The 23,822-nt window shown below is 40.8% G+C and overlaps 1 protein-coding gene across 1 annotated transcript in view; it reads right to left on the reverse strand.

Annotated features, from left to right (window-relative positions):
• Positions 1-23,822, reverse strand: part of LOC100767606 (ATP-binding cassette sub-family A member 13) — a 406,786-nt gene that overhangs the window by 199,163 nt on the left and 183,801 nt on the right. The window contains exons 36-39 of the mRNA XM_035452975.1: positions 14,772-14,909; positions 13,595-13,775; positions 11,440-11,658; positions 4,256-4,452 (exon numbers count right to left, since the gene is read on the reverse strand). Of these exons, the coding sequence (XP_035308866.1) occupies positions 4,256-4,452; positions 11,440-11,658; positions 13,595-13,775; positions 14,772-14,909 (735 nt within the window). The remainder of the gene's footprint in view (positions 1-4,255; positions 4,453-11,439; positions 11,659-13,594; positions 13,776-14,771; positions 14,910-23,822) is intronic.

The following is a 23,822-nucleotide window of genomic DNA, read 5'->3' on the forward strand; positions in this document are numbered from 1 at the left end:
TCCACCCCTGCCCCCTCAACTAACACCCTACCCTTTCTGCTCCCCAGGGAGAGTGAGGCCTTCCGTAGGGCGTCTTCAGAGTCTGACATATCCTTTGGGATAGGACCTAGGCCCACCCCCTTGTGTCTAGGCTCAGGGAGTATCCCTCCATGTGGGATGGGCTCCCAAAGTCCATTTCTAAACTCGGGATAAGTACTGATCCACTGCAAGGGGTCCCATAGATTTCTGATGTCTCCTCACTGACACCCACATTCAGGGTATCTGGATGAGTCCCAAGCTGGTTTCCCAGTGATGACTCTGGGGGCCAAGAACTCCCCATTGTTCAGGTCATCTTTTTCTGTGGGTTTCACCAGACTGGTATGGACCCCTTTGCTCATCACTCCTCCTTCTCTGCAATTGGATTTCAGTTCAGTTCAAGGTTTAGCTGTAGGTGTCTGCTTCTCCTTCCACCAGCTGCTGGATGAAGGCTATAGGGTGGCACATAAGTTAGTCATCAATCTCGTTATCAGGCGAGGGCATTTAAGGTAGCCTCTCCTCTGTTGCTTAGATTGTTAGTTAGTGTCATCTTTGTAGCTCTCCAGACATTTCCCTAGTGTCTGATTTCTCTTTAAACCTATAATGTCTCCCTCTATTATAATATCTTTTATCTTGCTCTCTTCTGTTCTTTACCCCAACTCAACCTCCCTGCCCCAAATCAAAACAACTCTGAGATGCCATCTTACACCTGTCAGAATGGCTAAAACCAATAACACCAGTGACAGTTTATATTGGAGAGGATGTGGAGAAAGGGGAACACTCCTCCACTGCTGGTAGGAGTGCCAACTTGTACAGCCACTTTGGAAATCAGTATGGCTATCCCTCAGGGAAATGGGAATTAGTCTACCACAAGATCCAGCAATTCCCCTCTTAGGCATATACCCAAAAGAAGCACATTTATACAACAAGGGCATCTGTTCAACAATGTTCATGGCAGCATTATTTGTAATAGCCAGAACCTGAAAGCAATCTAGATGCCCCTCAACTGAAGAATGGATAGAGAAAACGTGGCACATTTACACAGTGGGGATAATGGAATCATGAAATTCGCAGGCAAATGGATGGAACTAGAACAAACCATTCTGAGACAGGTAACCCAGTCACAAAAAGACAAACATGGTGTATACTCACTCATATGTGGATTTTAGACATAGAGTAAAGGATTACCAGCCTACAACCCACACTGCTAGAGAAGCTAGTAAACAAGAAGGACCCTAAGAGAGACATACATGGTCCCCTGGAGAAGGGGAAAGTGACAAGATCTCCTGAGCAAATTGGGAGCATGGGGATGGGGAAGGAACTAGGAGAATGAGAAGGGGAGAAGAGGAAGGGTAAAGGGGTCAGTGAGCTATTTTAAAAAGCATAAAATTGGAAGTCAATGGGGCAGGGAGACTTTGAGGGAGGCAGTGAGGGATGGCTATGTTCAAAATACATTATATATATGTAATAATTTTTCAAAAACTATTTTAATGAAAAAGTATGGATCATTAAAATATAATTAATATTTTTCCAACGTTTTTTATTTGAATTAGGAGCAGGATTGTTTTACATGACAATCCCATTTCCCTTCTTCCACCCATCCTCCCCTACCTGCCTCCCCCGCAAAACCTTATCTGTCACATATCTTCTCTGTTCTCCCTGGATGGTGAGGCCTTCCATAGGGTGTCATCAGAGTCTTTTGTTTCCTTTGGGATAGGGCCTAGGCCCACCCCTGTGTGTCTTGGCTCAAGGAATATTCCTCTATATGGACTGGGCTCCCAAAGTCCACACCTATGCTAGGGATAAATACCTATGCTAGGGCTTCTACAGGAGGTCCCATAGAACAACTCTATCTCTGATTCTTAAACAATAGTGGTGGTTTTGTACTGTTTAATTTGTACAATTCACAAGAGCAGGGGAATTATAATCCATTCATCTAACCCTCATCCATCTTCCTTATCAGTCCCATTGAAAGTGGCAGGAAAGTCAGGATTCCAATGTCTAATTTTAATCAGTGCCATGAGCTGCATTTAGTGTTTTCCATCCGAGCTTCCCATTTTCTCAATCCTGGCCCTTCTTGTGTTCTCACAAATGGCATGCAAGTAAATGGAACAAAGAGACTGAAGGAAGTTACAAGTGGGGGGAAGAGAATCTAACCTCTTTTGGTCTGTGTGTGGTGACTGAGACAGTCACTGTCCTCTCACCCCCTGCAGTTGTAGCTTGGGTAGTGACTCCCTGAAGGAGTCAAACCAAAGTGTTTCATATTCCATTGTTCCTGCTTTTCTGAGACATTCTAGCTGCAGATCCTGAAACCTGCTCTGGCCTCCAGCAAGACAGCTCCAAGGGCAGCAATCTCTCACAACTCTGGTTTCCTCTTAGTGTTGCAGCTGTGGATCTAGCAAGAGTGAAAACACCAGTTCCTGATTCTCAGGAACACTCAGCATCCTGACTTCCAAGCCAGCTCCTCAGACAGGACCTAAATTCTTCCCATGAAGCTTCACAACCAAAACCAAGAATATATGGGACAGCAAAGCCGTATCTGCTGGCCCCATTCCCCAGCTTCTCAAACTGTGTTCTCCTTCTGTAATTCCTCAGAGCTACAGGACAGAAGAAACAGAATTGTTGCCTATTTGCTGAAGAAAGAGGCAGGCTCTAGATTGTTCTTTTCCCCTGGTTTTCTTCTACAGCAAATCCTGATCTACCCCCAAGGATGTTGGAATTTTAAATCAAGCAGAAGTAAAATCATATGCTAGGAAAGGAAATGGGGAAACAACGTGTTATGATTGTGTGCAGCCCAGCCTCAGATGTTTTGATAGTCTCTCATCAGCACTGAGATGTGCTTGACTGTTCCCCATGTTCTGTTCAATGAACTTTTCTATGTAAAGTGCCTTTTGCATACTTCCTACCTGTCTGGAGTATGGAAACAGTCAGAAGTTGAAAAGCAGCAGTTGCTTATCCAGTGCTTACAATGGTCAATGAGCATATTACAAAAGACATATGGACCTTCTAAGGCAGAGATATATTTCCCTCCTTGCCAGCCAGCTTTTCTCTAGAGATGTGAGACTGTCACATGTCCATCTCACCATGCCTCAGCTTCCTCATATAATACAAGGTGCTACCATTTTGATTCTGAAAACCTTCCATGGTCTACATATTAAGAGCCTATTTGCCAGCTTGATATGCTAAAGGGAAGTGGTAGGACCTTCATGAGATGAGGCTTGCTAGAAGGAAATTAGGCCCTTGGATCATGTCCCTCCTGGATCTGTTTCTGTGCCATCATGAAGTGGCCATCTTACCCCATCTACCATAATATACTGTACCATCTGCAGGTCCAAAGAAAAAGGACTACTGTGACTAGCACTAATTGTCAACCTGAATGGCCTATAGACTTTTCAGAGGAGAACCCTCAATTCAGAGATCACCCACATCAGGTAAGGTAGTGAGGAAGTGTTTTGAATGATGATTGATGTGGGAGGGTCCAGCCCACTGTGGGCACCAGAACCATCTCTGGGGAGGAGGGCTTGAGTGCCTGAGCTGAATAACACAGCAAGACCCGAAGTGACCCAGAGAGTGAGTCAGCAAATCATGTCTGTCCATGGTTCCTGCCTCTAGTTTCCTGCTTCCAATTTCCTGCTTCCAGCTTCCTGCCTCGAGTTCCTATTCTAACTTCCTTCAATGACAGAATATGGCCTGGAAGCATATGATAAAATAAACCTTTTCTTTCCCAGGTTGCCTTTTGTCAGAGTATTTTATCCAGGTAACAAGAGAGCAAACTAGAATGAGGACTAACCACTCATCTTCTGGAATCTTTGAAATTATGAGCCCAAACAGTCTTTTTCTCTTCTAAGTTAATTAATTATCTGCCACAGCAGCAGAAAGCTGACTAACTCTGGAAAGTTTGTTTTTGATGACCTCTAATTGCATCCTTTCATCTTTCATACTTCTAAAATGTAATGTCATTTGGGCAAAACCCGCTTCAAATGATATCACCTTTAACTATAATCTCACTAACTGTATCATTGCTAATATTGGGTTAAAAGATCAAACACAAAGTTGATAGTCTAAGTATTATACATATATTAGCAAAAACACAGCCCATAAAATTTTAGAATATCTTACTTTTTCTGAACAAAATCATGTGTCCTCATTGTAATGTGACTTGCTTCATATATTCAATAACCAACCTTTTCTCAAGTGCAGCATTGTGGAGAGAGAAAGTAGAATGAGGTTCACCACCTACCTTCCCGGTACTTGAGTAGAATGTCCCAGAGGCTGCGACGGGAGCAAGGGTCCACCCCACTGCTTGGCTCATCCAGAACCACTGTCTTTGACATGCCCATGAAAGCAATGCCAATGGAGAGTTTCCTCTTCATGCCTCCAGACAGAACTCGAGCTGGCTTGTGCTGATGCAGAGTTAGCTCTACTTCATCAAGAGTTCTGGAACAACAAGGAAGTACTCATTCTTCTGCCTGAACACCTGAAAGCTTTGCTCTGGGTTTCATGTCATGTAGAATGACTTACTGTGCCTAAGGTCTTTATAAATGTTCAGGGTTCATATGCCAATAATTAGGGATGCTAGGGTGCATGCTAGGCACAATAGCATTGGGCTTATAGCTGGAAATCTGATACCATGTCATTGGGTCAAGTGTGATGCTAGTCATGGTAGCTTCAAAGTTGTGTGGAAACTACTTTGGTCAACAGTCTAGAGAAGCTTCTCTCTTCTTTTCATTCAGGCCTCCCACAAAGAAGGAACCTGAATTCTTCTAATGCATATGGAGAATAATACATAAGCAGAGGCAAAGCCCCAGGGTTCACTAGAGTCCTTTAACTCACTGACCCACTGTGCATGAAAATTTTATAACCCCATTTAAACTGACTACATAATCAGGAATTTGCAATGATGCCCTTTGCCAAATAGAAATCACCAATTATCATTAATATTAGAGTAAATCTCCAATAGTCTTTCAATCTTGAGAGTTCTAGATTTCAGAAAACTAAAACAAGAACTTTTTATATTTATTGTTTTTTAAAAAATATTTCTCATATATTTTGATCATATTCTTTTCCCTCTCCCATTTTCTCCCAGATCCTTTCTACCTCCCTACCCATCCAACTTCATATTCTTCCCCTCTGTAAAAAAAATCAAAATAAACAATCAAATAAAAAATCAAAAAGACAAAGCAAAACAAAATTTAAAAAAAGCACCTAAAAACATGGAATCCATTTTGTGCTAGAAAATGTGCAGTCAGTAAGAGACTTCGGAGCACTCAAACTTACATGGGATGTCAAACCACTTCCCTCCAAGCTCAGGGCTCTATGCAAAGAGGAAGTAAAATGATTTGAAGAGCCAGATGTGAGGGACAACTCCAAGGAAACAATACCTTCTCAACACAACAGGGCTGATGCATGAATGAATTCACAGAGGCTATGTCAGTATGCACAAGTTCAACCCAGACAAAATCTCAGCATGAAGAAAGGGAAGCAGACACAAAGCCCCACTCCTAACCAAGAAGTTATTTGCAATTCATAGCTCCTGGAGGAGGGAAAAAATCCACTCTCCTATGGAGTAACACTGGGTACATCAGCCATGCTCCATGGCAGGCGCCATGCTCAGGAGTAGTTGGTCAGCAAAAAGACGTTTAATGTGGTGTATATTCTTCTTACTAAGAGCTCACCCTCTTTTTTCACATCATTCCAGAACCTTTGCTTCAAAGGCACTTCCTTAGCACTCTGACAGTCTACAACTTAAATGTCACTCTGCAGCAAAGGAGAAGGCTGCTAGACAGGTGCCTGAGAATCGCAAGGGATCTGCACAGCTGAGCTTCAAGAACACTTGGCTCCTGGAATGCTTCCAGATACCTAGAAAAGTAGCAAGGGAATGACAAGGACTTCCTTGTCTAATGAATAAGGAAATTTTTCTTGTCAGTTTCATTTTTTCTGCCTGTTTTTGCCTGACACATAGATAGAACTCAATTCAGTTTCTGTCTAGTTTTCAACCAAGAACCAAGGCAGTTTGTGTTTAACCCAAGGTTCAGAGTATACTTCCTGCTTGCTACATCTCAGCCTAATCTCAGAACAGAGACATCCCCTGTTCTCCAGTATAGGCATGGTTCAGAAGACCCCACCAGGAAAGGGGAGAAAGAATGGTTCAGCAAGTGCCTGGACTCTGTGGTCTACCAACACCTTTCTACATGGACCATTCTAACACAGGGAAGGACTTGAGTCCATTCAGCTCACTTGAGGGTGTATTAATGACAAATGAGTCAGCAAAGAACACAGACAAGAAAATCAGTCTTTAAAAACTGTCAAATGCTTCAAACCTGTTCTGATTATATGTCTAACATACCAAAGTGCTTCCTGTTTGTCTCTTCTATGTATCTCATGCTCAAGAACCACTTGTGCATGGGTCCTGTTGGTGACTGTACCCCTGGCATTTAAAAAAATGAATATAATACCAGCTAATGTCAGTGGAGTCAAAGGACTTGACTCTTCTCCAGATTAAAGATACATTGCTAGGACTGTTGGTTTCTTGGATATTGTCTGAGTATGGTATTATGAAAGCCACTCTCTGGAGCTGGAAAATGAATCTTTGGCAAAACCTGATCATTCCCAGCCTGCTGGTTTTAGGGCATGCTTGCATGCTTAGATCAGACATAAATATTAGAGAAAAGTAAACCACTTGCAAACGTTGCCCAACTGTTATTGTCTGCTGTTTTGTTTTTTCTTTGATTTTAAAAGTCCCAGATTACTCGGGAGGCAGAGGCAGGCGGATCTCTGTGAGTTCGAGGCCAGCCTGGTCTCCAGAGTGAGTGCCAGGATAGGCTCCAAAGCTACACAGAGAAACCCTGTCTTGAAAAACAAAAACAAAACAAAAGTCCGAGATTACTCAAGGGCTAGTATTTCCCTAATTATCAAAGTTTGGCAAATCAAAAGAAAATGATAATTTCTGATTAAACTAAATTTCTGATTTCTCATAAAAAGGACAGCAAATCTCCCTAATAAGAATATCATTAAGCAGCAGAGAAAGGAAGAAAGACTTTTTTCTCATATCAAGTCCCAATCATGTGCCAAAAAATATGTTTGGAAACTTCTCTTCAATCATCCATTTATTTATACAGCAAAAGTTTATTGAACCCTTACAATGCATGATACCTGTCACTTTCTAGGGGCAGAGAAATAAATCACATTTTTGTCTTCAATTCAAGAAAATCAGAGTCCGGTGGAAAAGTCAGATAAGGAATTACAATAAGTACAAAGAAACTAAGTCTCTGGTTCTGCAGGAAGGCCCTCTGACTCTAAAGGAAGTAGCAGAAGGGGTCGACCAGATGGACAGGGTGATTTGACAAGGTGGCAATGTTTTAGCAGTATTTTCCAAATAAAGTTGTAAAACAGTTGCCAGAACTTGGGGTGAAATGAATGACATATACAAGAAACAGCAGCAAATCCCATTCTTGCAGTAAAGGAGAGGCCACACAATGAACCCTGGGTAAGAGAGGGGAAATGGGCTTGAGTCAGGTATCGTATCCATCATAAATCCTCTATCTCTCCAGGTCTAGATATATAGCAAGTGACTCATCACAACCTTCAGACCATATTCCTCCCAATTAACCCTAAAGTCCAGGTCACCAGGAACTGTCACATCTACCAATATTGCTGTCACATGCCAATCCTGGATGTGTTCTTAATCTGTCCTACTCCTCAGTTTACTGTCTTGGGATTCTTTGGAATTTAGTATCCAATGTGTTGCCTGGCACTCGGAGTTTTTCTTTAATAATTTATGACTTTTAGAAGCATCATTATTCACCTATGCAGGGAACTTCTGTTCAAACCCATATGTGTTTTATGTGTACATGTATACATAGAGAGAGCTTCTCATGTAACCCAGGCTGATCTTGAACTTGAACCCATACAATATAGGATGACTTTGAGTTCCTGATATCCTAACCTCCACTTCCCAAATATGAGATTTCAGCTGTGGTAGACAATTCACAGTTCATGTATTCTTAATTCTAAAATAATGCTGAGAGTGGATAAAGGTTCCAGACACTCTGCCCTGCCTCCCACTACCTGGTGTGCTGCACCACCTGTGCTTTCTGAAGTGATGACCTTAAGCTTCTTTACAAGGGCCCTGCACTGCCCTGTAGCCAGCAAGGTTCCATCAAGCAATCACCTCTGTACCTCATCCAATCTTTCATTCTCTACTAGACCACTATCAGCAGTGGGCAGATAGGATTCTACCATTCCTGTCTTCACATCATCCTATAACGTCATTTTCCCAGTGTGGCATCATTCTAGTCTGTGCTCTCATGTAGGATAAATTTCCTTGCCTTCTCTCCTTAAATGGTTCTAGAAGACCTCTATCCCCAAACTTCACCTTTAAAGGGCAATAATGGCTGTGTAGTAAAGCAAAGGCCAGTTATTACTCTTCATCTCACTTAACCCTGTACAGAATTGAGGCATTGATCCCTCTGTTTTCTTTGAGGGGCCAGATTCATTCTCCAGTCTTCCTCTGTCCACTCTCCATGTTCATTTGGCCAGTTCTTCCTCATCTCACATCATCATCAGGTTACTGTAGACCTGGATCAATCTGCCATTCTCTCTCAGCTCTACTTTCACATACTGCTCTCATTTTATACCAAGATAACCTGCCCCCATCTTGAGTTCCATAATGTTCACTGGAATTATATATGGTAGCGATATAACAACAGTATTTCAATTACTCCAGGTCTGAAGATGGTCCTCTCTTGGCTACCCTTGTCTTCCTTAGATCAAAGGAGGGGCAGAACAATCATCACCTGCCTCTCAACAAGTGCTCACTCCATAGATTCTACAAGATCTGCCACCTTCTTTGAACTCATGTGTTAATGAATTCAGACCTTAAGGAAAACAAGCTGTGCTACAGAACACTAATCAGAAGTAGGGTGGCTCCAAATCAGATGTTTTCAGTTCTCCCTCACTCTAATTGAGAACTACTGTCCTAAAACATGATCTCATTCTGATTGCTTTTGTGTAAATTGGCTTTGTTGCTAGGTAACATGCTGTGAATTGATAACTGTTAAAGGTTGCCTAGCATCAAAATAAGAAAATGAAATCTATGTAGCATTGTCAGGAGTTTGATTTAAGCCCCTAGTCACTATCACAGTAGAATTTTCTATGACCCAATATAGATACAAATTTTCAAAATAAATAAGTATGTAGACTCCAGATTTAAACATATAAGCAAATATACTTGGCATAAAAGCAAAGCAGTTAGTGCATTAGGGGGCAAAAGAGTACTAACAGAAAATGTCATAATGAAACCCATCATTGTAAGTGAAAATATGCAAAAGAAACATTAATTGAAACAAGTGACCTATGTCTTTATAGTAAAAAGGAATACGTTGTATGAAGCCAATTGGCTATCTAGTATATAGTTCATACATACAAACAGCTATTTCATGTTGTGAACTACCTCAAGTTTGAGATGGTTTTAAGTAGTATAAAGTAAGCATGTTCTCTGTACAATCAAGAGGTAATTGTTACTTACATCATTTCTGCTATTGCTCACTGAGAAAAGATATTATGAGGTGATCAGAGAATAGCATTTTACAGAAGAGAACATGCCAATGGGAAGAATTTTGAGAGGGAAGCAAATGGAAAAGGAAGCATTTAAACAAACTTTGTGGTACCATATGCCACTTTCTACAAGGACTCCTGTCCCATGAGGATCTTTTCCATGACATTGAATTTAATTTGCATTTGACCCTCAGCAAGTGAGCATCTGCCCAAGGGGACATTTGATTTGTTTTACATATGCCCTTGTCATAGTTGGTGTCTAAACATAGGCAGCTATCTCAAGTTGAAATGATCTAAAATGCTGATCTTTTCTGAGATTGAGCAAAGGAAACTTGTGCAACAGTGCATTCCCCTGAAGGACGCTGTCACTTTCTCCTGAAACTCGGCACCAGGAGACTGTCAGGGACAGCTACATGGAGATTTCCCCTGATGCTCTGCTTTCCCATCCTGGCCCCTGAGACCTATGTGACCATTCTGGGCGTGTGGTCTTCTCTTATTTTATCCCTAACAAAGAAAGCCCATAAGACTGCTTTGCCCCATCAATCTAAAATCTTGTGTATAAACCTAGACAGTTCTGCATCAGAAGATGGTCTTCTCAGTTAAGACTTCGGAGAACTATGCTTCTGAAGATTCCATAAGGAACCAGGATTCCCTTACCCCCTTAAGCTCTCTACTAAAGGATGCTAGGGGACATGCCTTGACCACATTTTAAAGCCACTGCTGCCTATATTTGTTAGACCCATTGATCATAGTTAGTAACAAATAATATTCACTTCTCAGGCAATCATAAGGTTCACAGAGCTATGTTGCTGTGGTCAAGACAGTGGCACCAAAATGTCCTGGAAAACCCTTCCTCCCCTGTCCAGTCAGTCTTGTCATCCTATAAACAGAACTTTCTCTGTTCCTACATGCTGCAACCCAAGATAAAAGCATCCAGGTGCACCTAGGGCAGACCTGCACATCCCTATATGAGTTGTGCATCTCTCTGAGGATCAACTGCTACGTCTGCAAAATGGAGACAGCCTCCATATTGCTCTTGGAAGATAACTTCAAATGGGATGACAGCATGTCTTCCACTACTACAAGGTTCTCAGGAGCCCTCACTGGCCTACTTTTCCATCAGCCCCCCACCCACCTGTTCACTGCTGCAAAACAAATCCTCTCCATCACTCCACCCCACCACCTGCCTTGTCCTTAATTTACTATGTGTTCCCCCTTTCAACTCATGTCCATATCATCTTGTGGACACGTGATGCAGTCCTGTGATGCAGCCTATACTCCTCTCCAGGCTATATCAGACTGGAGTAATGTGATTTCTGCCTTTGTATCTGTTATTCTAGGTTATTTTTAGTGTTTCTTTCACCTGTACTTGGATCAACGGGGAGGCAAAGAGCAGGGTGCTGCATCTCTGTCTACAGTTTCTCCCAAGATGGTGCACCTGCTGTGACATGGATATATCTACCTTGCAGACGTCAGACCAATGACAGTCCTGAGCTCATTCATGCATACATACCTAATAAATTTGTTGTTTCTTAGCATGCCAAATAAGAGTCCATCAGCCCTTTTCCTTGTGTCCCTTTGTATTTTGTTTATTCCAGATACACAAGGCTTCTACCTCCTATCTAACCACTCTTTCCATGCTGCCTCAATTCTTTCTCCATTTCCAAGACAAACCATCAAATCTAGTTCTTTTCCAGAAAAATCTCTAAGATTCCCAGGTTGTTGGCTCTGTACTTCTTCTATATATAAGAACCATCTGCCATTTTTCTTCTCATAAACATAGATATTGATAATATTAAATATCTCCATGTTCTTCACCTGCATAGCTAGGCAAAGGCAGGAAGGGGGAGTAGAGAACTGTTTACTAACTTGTTGACTTGCTGCTGTCGCTCCTGCTTGGTCCACCAAGGTGCTTTTATGGAGGCAAAGAGCATTAGGTGCTCCCTCACAGTGAGGTTGTCCAGGAGAACATCCTGCTGTGGACATACTCCCAGCTCCTCTCTGACCTTGGACAAATCTGTCTGCAGGTTCTTGCCATTTATGATGATGGTTCCAGAAGTAGGAGGATAGAGCCCCATCAACATGGATCTGTAGAGAACAAAAATTCAGCACAAACATCAGTGAGCCACTAAGTTCCCAGGTGGTGTATGCAGCTTACAAAGAACTCACACTTTCTAGTGACCAATTTTCCACATGGTCAATTAAAACATAAGGAATTCACGGGATGTTTGTTTGTCCAACTATGAAAGGTAGACACATGAATGTGCTCTGTCTCCCAGGGGATAAAGTGTGATTGTAGACATCTACAGTTGTGTCACACTTGGGCAAATAATGTGAATGAAAGAAGGTAGGCTCAATTCCATTTATATGTAATTCTAGAATAAATAAACAAATTAGAAAATAGTAGGTCAGTGACCATTCAAGGGCCAGGGCCAAAATACGACACAGGAAATCTTGGAAAGGGAAATAAATGTTCTGTCTTCACTGTGGTGTTGGCTCTGACATCACACAAATATACCAGCCCTTACTGAACTACATGCATAAACAGACTATATTGACTTACAAAAATCATCTCTTAAGAAATTCAATAAGTAAATCTTTATTATAAGAATTTCCAAGCCTATTTGGAAATACAATAAAGTTATAAATGTAATGATCCCTCAAGTATCTTTGGGAGTTGGTTCCACAATAGCCCCTTATAACAAAATTTAGATACTCCAGTTTAATATACAAAAAATGTCAGTATGCATGCAGTATCTATAATTTTCCCTGTACTTTAGAGCAATTATATATAGTATTTTTTAATGAATGATGACAAGAAAAATATCTGTACATATTTAGGGCAGATACAATATTCATCAGATAGTTTTGATCTGTGCTAGGCAAATCTATGGAAGTGGACTCTGTGGACAGAGATCCAACTCTATCAGCTCTGTATTAGTCTCAGAGGCCTTTGGTTTAAATGGTAAAGACCCAGTTCAGTAAGTGGCTCTCAGGCTCCAAGCACTGCAGTAAGAGACAAGCACTTAAGATGATTCCAAATGTACTCCAAATATCACTAAAGCCAAATAGTTAGTGAGCACTGAAGCATCTAGAACCTTCTTATTTAATTCTCATAATTTGGCAAGACAGGTACACCAAGCTTCCCTGTTAAGATACATGCATTAGCAAACATTTGCTGAGTTATTGTTTCCATAACTCATGCATTCCCAATTTTCAAGTTCTAAGAGAAACCCTTAGTTCTATTTCAGTTTGTGAGGTACAAATAAAAACACTCTGTGCTCTTCTTTTGATTTGTCTCCAGGGAGACCTTTCTAGAGCTCCACAGACACTAGGTTTCTGCTGTCCTCACTAAGGTTGACAATACTTCCTTTTCATCATTTTTGCTAATCCATACATTAGACTTGTGCATATTTGGTGAGAAAAAGAATAAAAAGTGATTTGCTCAAAGATATAGTCCATAATTTTGGCAGTTAGCCTTAAATAAGGCACTGTTCCACAACCAGCTCAAGGCTATAGATATTCGAACTCATTTCCCCCACTCTGGGGCTACATGATTGAATTTTTTAATTCTTTAATCAAATTTAGATACAAAACCCAAATCCAGGACTTAGCAAGAAAGAGTCAAAGGAAAAGAAGATGAAAAAAGAAAAGCAAAAAATTCTTAAAGTTTTTAAAGAGTTCTCTGCTCCTTTTCTATAATTATTTAAATAAAACTATACTTTAGCAGGTGTCAAAGGAATTCAAGAGATTAAAGCAAAGTATGCTGGATTATTTAAGAAAATAAAAGAAGTTTGGCATATTGCAAAATATCCATCCAACTCGCCAGTTTTTGCAATCTACTCCAGGTCTAAAATATGATTGAGGACTATGGTGGGGGGGTCTTTGGAGACAGAGCTTGTTCTTTCTTCTGAATCACTAAGCTCTATATTGAGATCATGGCAAAACAACAACATTGAAAAATAAAAATGGAAGGAGAAGGAGGAAAGAGGGATGGAGAAGAGGAAAAGAAAATGAGACACACATGATGGTTGTTTTCCCTGCACCATTGGTTCCCAGTAGGGCTGTGATCTGGTCTCTGTGGAAGGTGAGGGTGAGTTCTTGGACAGCCACCTTGTGGTCTTCATATTCCTTGGTCACAGAAATTAAAGCCACTCCTGGGGTACCTCCTTCCAGCTCTCCTGGGCCATTTTGTTGTGAGAAGCCTGTGTAGGGAATGGACATTCATCATGAAAAGGTTCCAACAGCCTGGAAAACAATGCCAACACTATCCAATCATCTGTTCCTTTGGACCAGAATCCTGGCTCTGGGAGGCACGCCAAGCACTTCCACAGTCTTCATTACCAAAAACAATGAGCAAGATGTGTAATGGCAAAACCGTACTGAAGCCACTGACAACAAAGCTTTGATCTCTTATGATAGGAGAACCACTGTGTAAAGAAATACAAATAGATGTGCACAAGGGCTCTGTAGACATGGGAAATAAACAGGCTATTTACACATCAATGTCCACAGGAAATCTTCTCCTGGCATGAGAGTAGATAGGGGATGGTGGGGTATAATCTGCATTTCCTAACCCATCCATAATCTACTTCACTAATTAGAGTTTAAATTACTTTCCAATATCACTGAGAATACAAATCCAGCATGGCAGGATCTAGCTGGTACATGGTGGCCCATCTCCATTCACAGGGACTTTCCTGTGAGTGGCTCTTGTGCCTGGCCCACAGGCAAAGGTCATGATGATGTAGAGTGATTGACATGAATGGTGCTCTCCTATGTTTAAGAACATTTACTGTCATAAGAAAAGTCCCTGGTTTTATGAGAAGTGTCACAGAAGTTAGAACATGTAAATCATTTTGAAAAAGTTTAAGGGTTATACTTGGCAGCTGCTTGCCTTTTCTTTTAGTTTTATCATACCTGTTCATTTTTAATTGTAGCAAACTATAATATATGTACAAATATAAACAATACACAGAGAGGAACACTATAAGTAACAGGTGATGGGACAATTCCCAGGTTCCTGGGCTTATGCAGACATTACCAAAGCATTGTAGCTTAGCTGTCTGGTTGTTTCAGAGCCCAGAGCAACACAAATGGGGGAACCTTGGAATCTATCCAAAACAATAAATGCCTATATAGAAGTAAAAATCAAAACTGACCAGAGCAAAATTCATTCAATGGTGCTTCTCATTACCCACCTTTGTTGCCAAAATCCTCATTGAAGAAGAATAGACCAGAACTCAGAGAGCATCGCCGTTTCTCCATCAAACCACACACACTTTTCCAATAGGATGCAGTGAAGGGAAAATACCATGGTTTCCCTAAACCAAAAGTTCCTAAGAAAGTAAGATAAAGTTAACATCAGAATGTTTTTCCATGTATATGAAAATTCTAGAGTACGTAATCTTAACTAGTCCAAATGAAATGTCATTCTCTACTAATAAATTTCAATATGCACCACATACATAAACCAATCAAATAATAGCATAGCATGTCCCCTTTTGAGGGGAACCCTAAATATTCCACCTTGGGTCAAGCTGGAGCTATCTTCTAGCCTCCCTCAAATCTACTTCCCTCAAGTAACCTAGAGATACACTCTGTAAACTCGAATAAATGCTGGGTGCTCCACCAGGAAAGCCTCTGGCACCTGTGATGCTATTCCTCTTTTTTTTTTACCTGTCTTTAATGCTTGCAAGGGTTACTAGATAACAGGAACATGAAGTCAGTGCTGGAGAGAATTATTCAGAAAGAATTTCTACAAAAACATATAATTAGTAATTCTAGCAATTCCATATAAAACATATCCACGTTCTTTAAATACATTCTCCAGACTCACCTCAGCACGTTTAGCCTGTGTTTCACACAGAAAGAGATGAAAGGGTCTCTAATTATTCCCACATCCAAATTTCCTTCTCACCTAAGTGTGATTTGGGAAACTTACCTGAAAGCCTAAACTGTATCAGTAACTTGGATTAAAAGGCCCACAGAAAGAGATTTTAGTACTTTGACCATCCAGCAGAAGAAAGACATGCAAATACATATTCTACCCAGAATGTTCAAAAGGCTGGTCATATCCTCAAAGGACGGTGAAGAGCTATAACAAGGTCTAGTATTGGTTCCTGCTTTTGTGTTTACTTCTATCCCCAGATTCCTCTTTGAAACCCTAATTCCTAGCCCTTCATGATGTGTGAGTTTTTGGAAAGGTGGTCTTTAAAGGAAGTAGTTAATGGTAAATGAGTCAAAGGGTGAGTGGTTTTGTTTGTTTTTCCCTTGGTAGAAGAAATTTAATAAATGTTTTTAAAAGAGAAAAAGAAAAATGACCATGTATAGATTTTCTATATTTTTATTTTTAAAAATGTTTTAGTTAAAATAGAATTAAAATACCCCCTTCTTCCTCTAGCTCCTCCCAGCTATCCTGCCTCAAGCCCCTCCCAGCCTTCCTCTCAAGCTGATAGCTCCTTTTTGTTTGACTTTCATTACATATGTACAGATAGAGATATAATATAAATATAGATATGTGCATGACAAATAATATATAAATACAACTTGCTGAATCCATTTTTGTTGTTTGTGTGTATATAATTTCAAGGCTGACCTCTTTTCATTGGATAATAAGAAGGTTAATCTCTTGAGGAGGCTAATTCTCCTTCTCCTAGCAGTCATTGTTGTTTGTAGTTCTTTGTTTGGGCTACCCCTCTTCCAGGTCAATATGTCCATTAATATTGTCATTGTTCCATTCTTGCCAAAACAATCATTTCTAAAACAAACTCTTTCACAGCAGACTTCCTGGTATTCTGTCTCTTACAATCTTTCTGCCCTACATCTGTGATGTTCCATGATTCACAGATGCAAGAGCTGTAGGTATACGTTTTGGGGCTGGGCTCCCCATATGTTGATCTCTTCATTTTGCCCAGCTGTGGTCTTCTGTGGTGGTCTTCATTTGCTGTAAAGGGAAGCTTGATAGCTTCACTTCTCTGTGTGTATAGTTGCTTAGCAATGTTCATTCATAACATTTGGGAAATGGGAACAACTTAAATGTTACAACTTAATACTTACCCATATACACAATGGGCAAGTATTGTGTATATGCACAATGGAATACTATTCAGCTATAAAAAATGAGATCATAAAATTTTCAGGTAAATGGACAGACCTAGAAAAGATCATGTTGACTGAGGTACAAAGACTCAGAAAGACAAATGCTGCATCGTCTTATTTTTCTGTGGTTTCTAGCTCCATAGCTCCAGATGGGAGTATATAACCTGGAGTAACCACATCAACCAGGACAGTATAAAGGGACAAGCATGGTGGCTTCTGGGAGGAGAATAGCAAGGGTTTGCCTAAAAACAGAGTTGGCTTCAGAAGCTATGCAGTGGCTGGCTTCTACTCTCACTTACCTGTCTATGCAAAGATATAACAGGTATACCAGCAAGAAATATCAGGATATCCTTTCACACAATGTTCCCTGGCCTCAAACAAAAGGAAAAAGCTCATCTCATCTTTGGGTCCCAGCTTAATTACAAATTATTCAATAAGCTTCATCACAGACAAGCATGAACAATGCATTTTTGGAAACAAAAGAGATAACAAGCAAACAAATACAATGGGAAATTATTCTGCATTTGCCAGCTGCTGCCCTCAATCTCCCAGCTTTTCATGAAGTGACAGTGTCCTACTGAGGGGCTTCTTAAGTACACATGTTCAGCCATCCCTGGAGAAAATGGGAATGGGACAAGTACCAGGACTCGGTTGCTTAAAGCACTTCCAGGTTTTGAATTAGTGATTAAAGTTCTAGATGACAAAAACAACACCAAGGTATAAACACACTCTGAGTGTAAATAGTCACCATTCTACTGTTTATAATGGGAAAGAACTGAAGTTGGGCTTTTGAAGTAGAAGAAATTAGGAAACTCTTACTTTTATTTAGTGATATGTTGAATAGCCATTCATATTTTTAAAGATGTGACTGGATAGCATTGCTTTTCAAACAGAGAGAAATGTATAGATGTAATATGAACCCAGTGATGTGCAGAAAGGTATCTGAAACAGAATGGAAATGATATTACTATTTCTAGTTGATAGTTGGGGACAAATTGATATTTTTTCTGTTCCTTCAAAAAAATGTAAGAATGTTCCAAAGATTTTACAATCAAAATAAGCCAGTGTGATAAATTACAGCTCACATTTTCAAGATCAACCGGAAGGAAGGAACAGCTCCTCCAAGCACACTAAAAGGGTCCCCAGCTGCACCTGCCTGTTCCAAGGAAGCAACTGAACATCTTCAAACACTGGGAGTATCAAATAGAAAGCTAAAAAGCAGGAATCTGCTTTATTGAAAGTACATGGTACAAAGGCATCATCACCCAATGGCTTTCAAAGTAATGACCATGATGCACACATACGTGGTTGAATACACAATAATACATATATGCACATAGTCATGTGCACTGGAACATTTAATGGTCTCTTCCCTGTGGGACGAGCTCATGGGAGACACTGCTGAGAATTGATAAGACATTCTTCCTAGGGAGGAAAAGGAGGGTAATGATTCTCTTCCTGGGGACACAGTGCCAGCAGGCCAGCCCAAGAATGAACAGAGCAAATGAGGACACAGATCCATGCAAGGAGCCTGAAGTCATCTGAGCCCATAGCATCCTGTTCCTTGTTTAGCTTGTTCCCAGTTTCATCTTTATGTTCCAAAGAGTTGCCAATCGTATCGATGAAATCTCCATCTGCTGGCTCAAGGCCACACAAATGGATCAGACCCAGACTCGTGTCCTTATGGTTTTTGTACTAGTGAATATGACAAGCACCACAGAGAGAAACACAGCACAAGACAGCATTGCAATTACAGGGTCTCCATAGATACAGAACAGACAGGTGCGGGCAGAGGGAAAGATCTGAGAAAGCAAAGGCAGAAAAGAGCAAGGAAGGATGGCTAGAGGTGACAAATACAAATACAAGATACCCAGCTGGATTTGAATTGCACACAAACAACACATCATGTTTTATTATATCACCCAAATGTCTGTAGTTATCTGAAATTGAGTTTAGCTAGGTCGACTTATTTTATCTGGGTATCAGACACTGCTTCCCATACTAGTGAGGTTGAAGCAGAAAGCCAGGTACTAATAAACACTGGGGGAAGTCAAGGTCATCTGAGCTATTCAAGACATGGAACCCCTTCCTGCAGCATTTTGAAGTCAGGAAAAACTCTCAGTATGGGAAGGTTGGGTCCATCTGGTCTGGAAGAACTGTAACTGAGGTCCACACAGAGAATGCACAGCAGAAGCTAGGGAAGAAGGAGAGACATAGGAAGGCATTATGTGATCAAATGGTCCTGAGCAGGAATGAGGAGACCTAGGATGATGGCTTCAAAAACAGAAAGAAGGGACAAAATACGAGAGGATGTTCAGTTAGAACAAGTGAATTTGGAGATAAATTGAATCTTAAAGGTTGACTCTCTAAGTCATCACAGGCATAATCAGCACAGTCCTTGGAAATCCTCTTAGAGAATTGATTTGTCTCTCTAAGGCTAGAAGCTGCCTGAGCCATGTGAGGGTGACCGCCTCTCTGCTCAGCTCAGGGCTGTGCTTTCCCTTAGAGGTCAGAATTTATGTGCACACTCTAGCAGTTCATGCACACTACACACAATCCTAAGTGTTATTGGGTACAGTGTGTGGGAAGGTCTTGGTGTACACCAAGCTAAAGTCTCCATGGCACCATATATTGGATTATGAGGAAAGGAAACTAATTATCATCATCTGCCCGTCCCCTTGGAATTACTTCCCTTGTCTCTATAAGGGAAGATGTCGATGAAAAGCGCAGATCTGGTGAAGTTAAATGTGACTTGGAGAATATAAAGAAGAATTTGTGAAATGTAAACTTTGAGAGAGAACAGATGCCATTCATGAGCTCTCAAACAGAGAGCGTGGCCTCTGACATAGGGTCCTGCAGCCTGCGAAGTTATCTGATACCTTTTCATATGGGAATTAGAAGAGTTTGCCTCAAACCAGTGGATTGCTATGTAGCAAAGAAAATGAAGATAAAGTATTGCTTTGTGGCTTGGTATGTATATATTTGTGTGTAGACAGGCAGACAGATAGACCGAGACAGAGAAAGAAGAAGTCCATATATTGACAACTTTCTGAACACAGGATATTTTCCAACAGTGATTTCAAAGATATTGATATTCTCTTTGGGGTATATTTATCATCATCATCATTATTTGTATCTATTATACACATTGTCACTTTATATGGTGAGCAACTGCTATTAAAAAGACAGCTTTCTACTAGCAGTTCCCAGAGAAGTTAGAAAAGCATATTACCCAGGACCACTGAGGGAGAACAGGGATGGTCAAGAGACATAGGGAACAAGAAGAGAGTGTGAACATGCACTGGAAAGTGATTTTCCAGAACCAATGAGAAAGGGCATGTATGTTTGGAATTGGTTGACCGGTATAATTTCATTAGACTGGGGAGGGGGCTCAAAGGTTCTCTCTAGTTTTCTAATACTTAGGGAGACTAGGGAAATGAGAGGACCTGAGTGTGTGTTATTTACATTCATACCACTGTGCCATCATTGTCAACATGGAAGTCTTAAATACTATTCTGTTGCTAACCAAGAGCAGTTTATAGGAGAAAAGGATTTATGTTAGCCTTCAGTTTTAGAGAACATATAGTCTATCATGGAGGGGAAGGCATGGTAGCAAGAATGTGAGGCCATTGTGGACATTGGGATCAGAGAAAACACATTTTGTCTCTTCACAGTAAGCAGAGTAAGAGAACAGGAAGTGGGAGCATGCTAAGTCCATCCCAGTGATGCACTTCCTCCAGCAAGATTCCTCCTCCTAAGGCTTCCATAATCTTCCCAAAAAGCACTACCAACTGGGACTGAGTTGTTCTAATCCATGACCCTATGGGAAACCTTTCTCATTTAAACCACACCAGTGGTCCTTGTGACAGGCAGAGTGCTGGATCCTTGGCGAAGCACACCAATAATCCACACACAAAAATCTTTAACAAAAAGAAAGTAGTTTACTTTAAAAAAAAAAAAAAAAGCTCATGCATTGCAGCTACTAATAGCAAAGCTCCCTATTATTTTTCAGTCTTACTCATATGCTGTCTAGAATACCTCCCCAGGCAGTGTCTCTGCAGTTCAATTATCTTACATCACTGTTTCAGTGTAGACACACCCAACCCATCCTCTATCCTATCGTCTATTAGAAATACATTTCAATAAGTCTACGATTCTGGACCATGCCTAAGCCACTATCTTGGGTTGGACCTCTGAGACAAAGGGGGCAGTTTCTTCTACCCACCATCATTGACTAAATATCACTTGCCATTTCTCTTTCATGTTGTGACTAAAATAGTGCCTTAATTTTTATTTAGCTACCCAGCTAGGCTTTCTTATATGTTTATTTCATTTCAATAGAGAAGAGGGTAACAGAAAATATTTGTATTGAAAAGAAGCTACAAGGTTTGAAAACTCCTAGAAAATATGCCCTTACCAATCTACAGACTAAAACCTTTAATATTTTCTAGCCATTTTCCTCTGGTTATTATTGGCAGACACTGTCAAAGTTGAAAATAAGTGCCTTCTATACTTAAAGGGTATATAAGCTGCCAGCTCTAATTTTTCTTCTAAGTTTTGAAATAGAAGAATTGGCAATTTCATGATATACAGAGAAAATAATCATTTTGCCTTTGTCTTTCTCGATGTCATTTATTTTCAATATTGTGCTCTAAAGATTTTGGTGCTGTGATTCTGCTCTGAAATAAACTACCCATGTTCCTTCACACCTAGCTAAAGGATCAAATTTGCAATACAACTGCAATGAGCCCACCAATTAAATTCCTAAACACAATATAGAGATAGGATCTTCCAATTCAAAGGTGTCTTGTTTGCGATCTCACAGCTGCTTCCCTTTGTAGGGAGGAGAATCCAGTCTAGTAGGAACTCATAACCCATCAAGGGTCACAGAACACCTGTACAACCACACAGAAGGAATGGTAGAACACCTGTATAACTATACAGAAGAAGAAGTGGCAACTTTCCCCAGAACAGGTATCTGGCATGTTGAGGAGACTCAGAAACCATATCACTCTATTGTCGGATATGATATTAAGATGTCTGAAAGCTCCTGTATGTCAGGGGTGGAAGCTGCAGAATGGATGTGTGGAGGTGTGGGCTGATTTCTTATCCCTCACCTAGAAGAAAGTGGTGGAATGAAGATCCTGATAAAATGAAGAGCAGCAGTTGATGAAAAGGAGCCAGAGATGCTGGCTATACAGGCTGAGTTCCAATGTCAAATACCATAGCACAGCATAACCCTGAAAGCAGATGAAATTCCAAATGCAAACCAGCTTTGGCATTTCCATCTGTCTATCCTTAAAGAAGATGACTCTGAGCCACAAGATGGCCTTCTTTATATTTTATGGGAGAAAATGCTCTCCCGCAGTAACCGAAGTGTGGTGTTACCCTGACTCAGTGCCAATTTTTCATGGTGCATTCCTACCAACACTATCTTTTCCAAGCTGAGTGGACCCCCTCCATAAACTCAGCCATATTTTTTCTTTCTTCTCAATAGGGTCTTATGTGTAGACACTGTTGCAATATCAACCACCACCATCAAGGCTTGAAGTTTTTAAAATGCAATAAAGCATACACCATGTATGCATAGTTCATGTTCACGCCAGTCTTTATCAAATCCAACTCCAGATCTACACTCTCATGACTCCTGGAGCATTCTATCCTTAATGCATCAGCCTCAAACAGAGTCATGATTAGTTAGCTAGTTTATTTCATGGAAAGCCAGTACAAGTGTCAGAATTACCTTTCTTGCTCTGGCTAAACAATAGTCCCTTCTATGAACACACCACAGTTTCTAAATTCATTCGTTTGCCATTATGTCCTGGGGCTACTTCTACCCTTTTGCCCCTGTGAATAGCATTAGATGACTAGAAATGTACAAACATCTATTGTAGGCATTGCCTTCAATTCTTACAGGATTCAGTCTTGTGTGATTGCTGCTGTTGCAAGAAATCTCTTCTAGTGGAATCATTTCTGTGTCTTTGCCATACTCCCACCCCATAAGATATTTTCAGCCTCTCCCATGACACTCATGTCTCGTCCTCTGGAATTCACTAGAAAGCCTGTGGCCCCTGACCCTGTTCTCAGGTGTCTCCTTCTGAGTACTGTCTTTGTAAAAGTTTGCACCTCCTTTGTCTAGGTGGTGATCACTGGTGTCTAAAGTTGCCAGAGGTGGAAAGATTTAGAAATATGAAAATCTCATACCAAAACACCCAAGGTACAACTGAAAGGGGTCATATCCACCTGCAAGTTCAGGCCACAAATGCATCTTCAGAAATGGGAAGCAAGCCTGGATGGTGGGAACGGATGTGGACCACACACAAGAGAAGGAAATAAAGACAACTCTAGAGAGTACTAGGCCCTGACACTCATTTCTCCTGAGTGGAGGGCTAAGCAAACCCTTCTGATACAGAGACATCTTTGGATTTGGGGATAGGAGTAGAGGCTTCATTTCTAGGGGAGTTCATCCAATAATCTGGGCCATGCTCTCCTTTTAAAACCATTTTAAATTCCATTTGTTCATTTGTGGTGTTCATATGTTTTGTGCTATGGCACACATGTGGTGGTTAGAGGAGTACTTGTGACATTCTGTAAGCAGAAGATAACCATACACGGAATATGGAAATAGTTGGTTATTTGTTGAGGGGATATCAGTTACATGAAAAAACAATAATCCAGATTGGTGCTCTGGAAATCCAGTCTCAGCAGCTCTCCAAGACCCAACTAGAACCCCAAGAAAGAGCGAGTGCCCCTCACCTCAGCCCTTAATCCCACACACCCTATACGTACCTGTGGCCATGGCCAAATGGGCATGGTCAATGCCACAGGTACCTAGAGATCTCTCCCTACAACCCTCCATTACATTCTTCTGCCATGTAGGCTGAGGAGTTCAAATTCAGGCTGCTATCCTGAGCAGAACCTTTACCCACCAAGCCACCTCCTGGCCCACCATTCTTTTTAAAGAACTTCATATCTAGTATTACATCAAACTGAAAATCTTTGTGTATAGGGAAGCAAGTAATCACCAAAAAGAAAGGACAGCTCACAAAACAGGGGGGAAAAGTTTGCAAACCACACATCTCATAACGCATAAGGTACTCCTACAATTGAATAATCGGAAAGCAAATGATCCAATTCTTTTAAAGGCCAAA

This window comes from Cricetulus griseus (genome assembly GCF_003668045.3).
Source record: "Cricetulus griseus strain 17A/GY chromosome 1 unlocalized genomic scaffold, alternate assembly CriGri-PICRH-1.0 chr1_1, whole genome shotgun sequence".
NCBI lineage: Eukaryota > Metazoa > Chordata > Mammalia > Rodentia > Cricetidae > Cricetulus > Cricetulus griseus.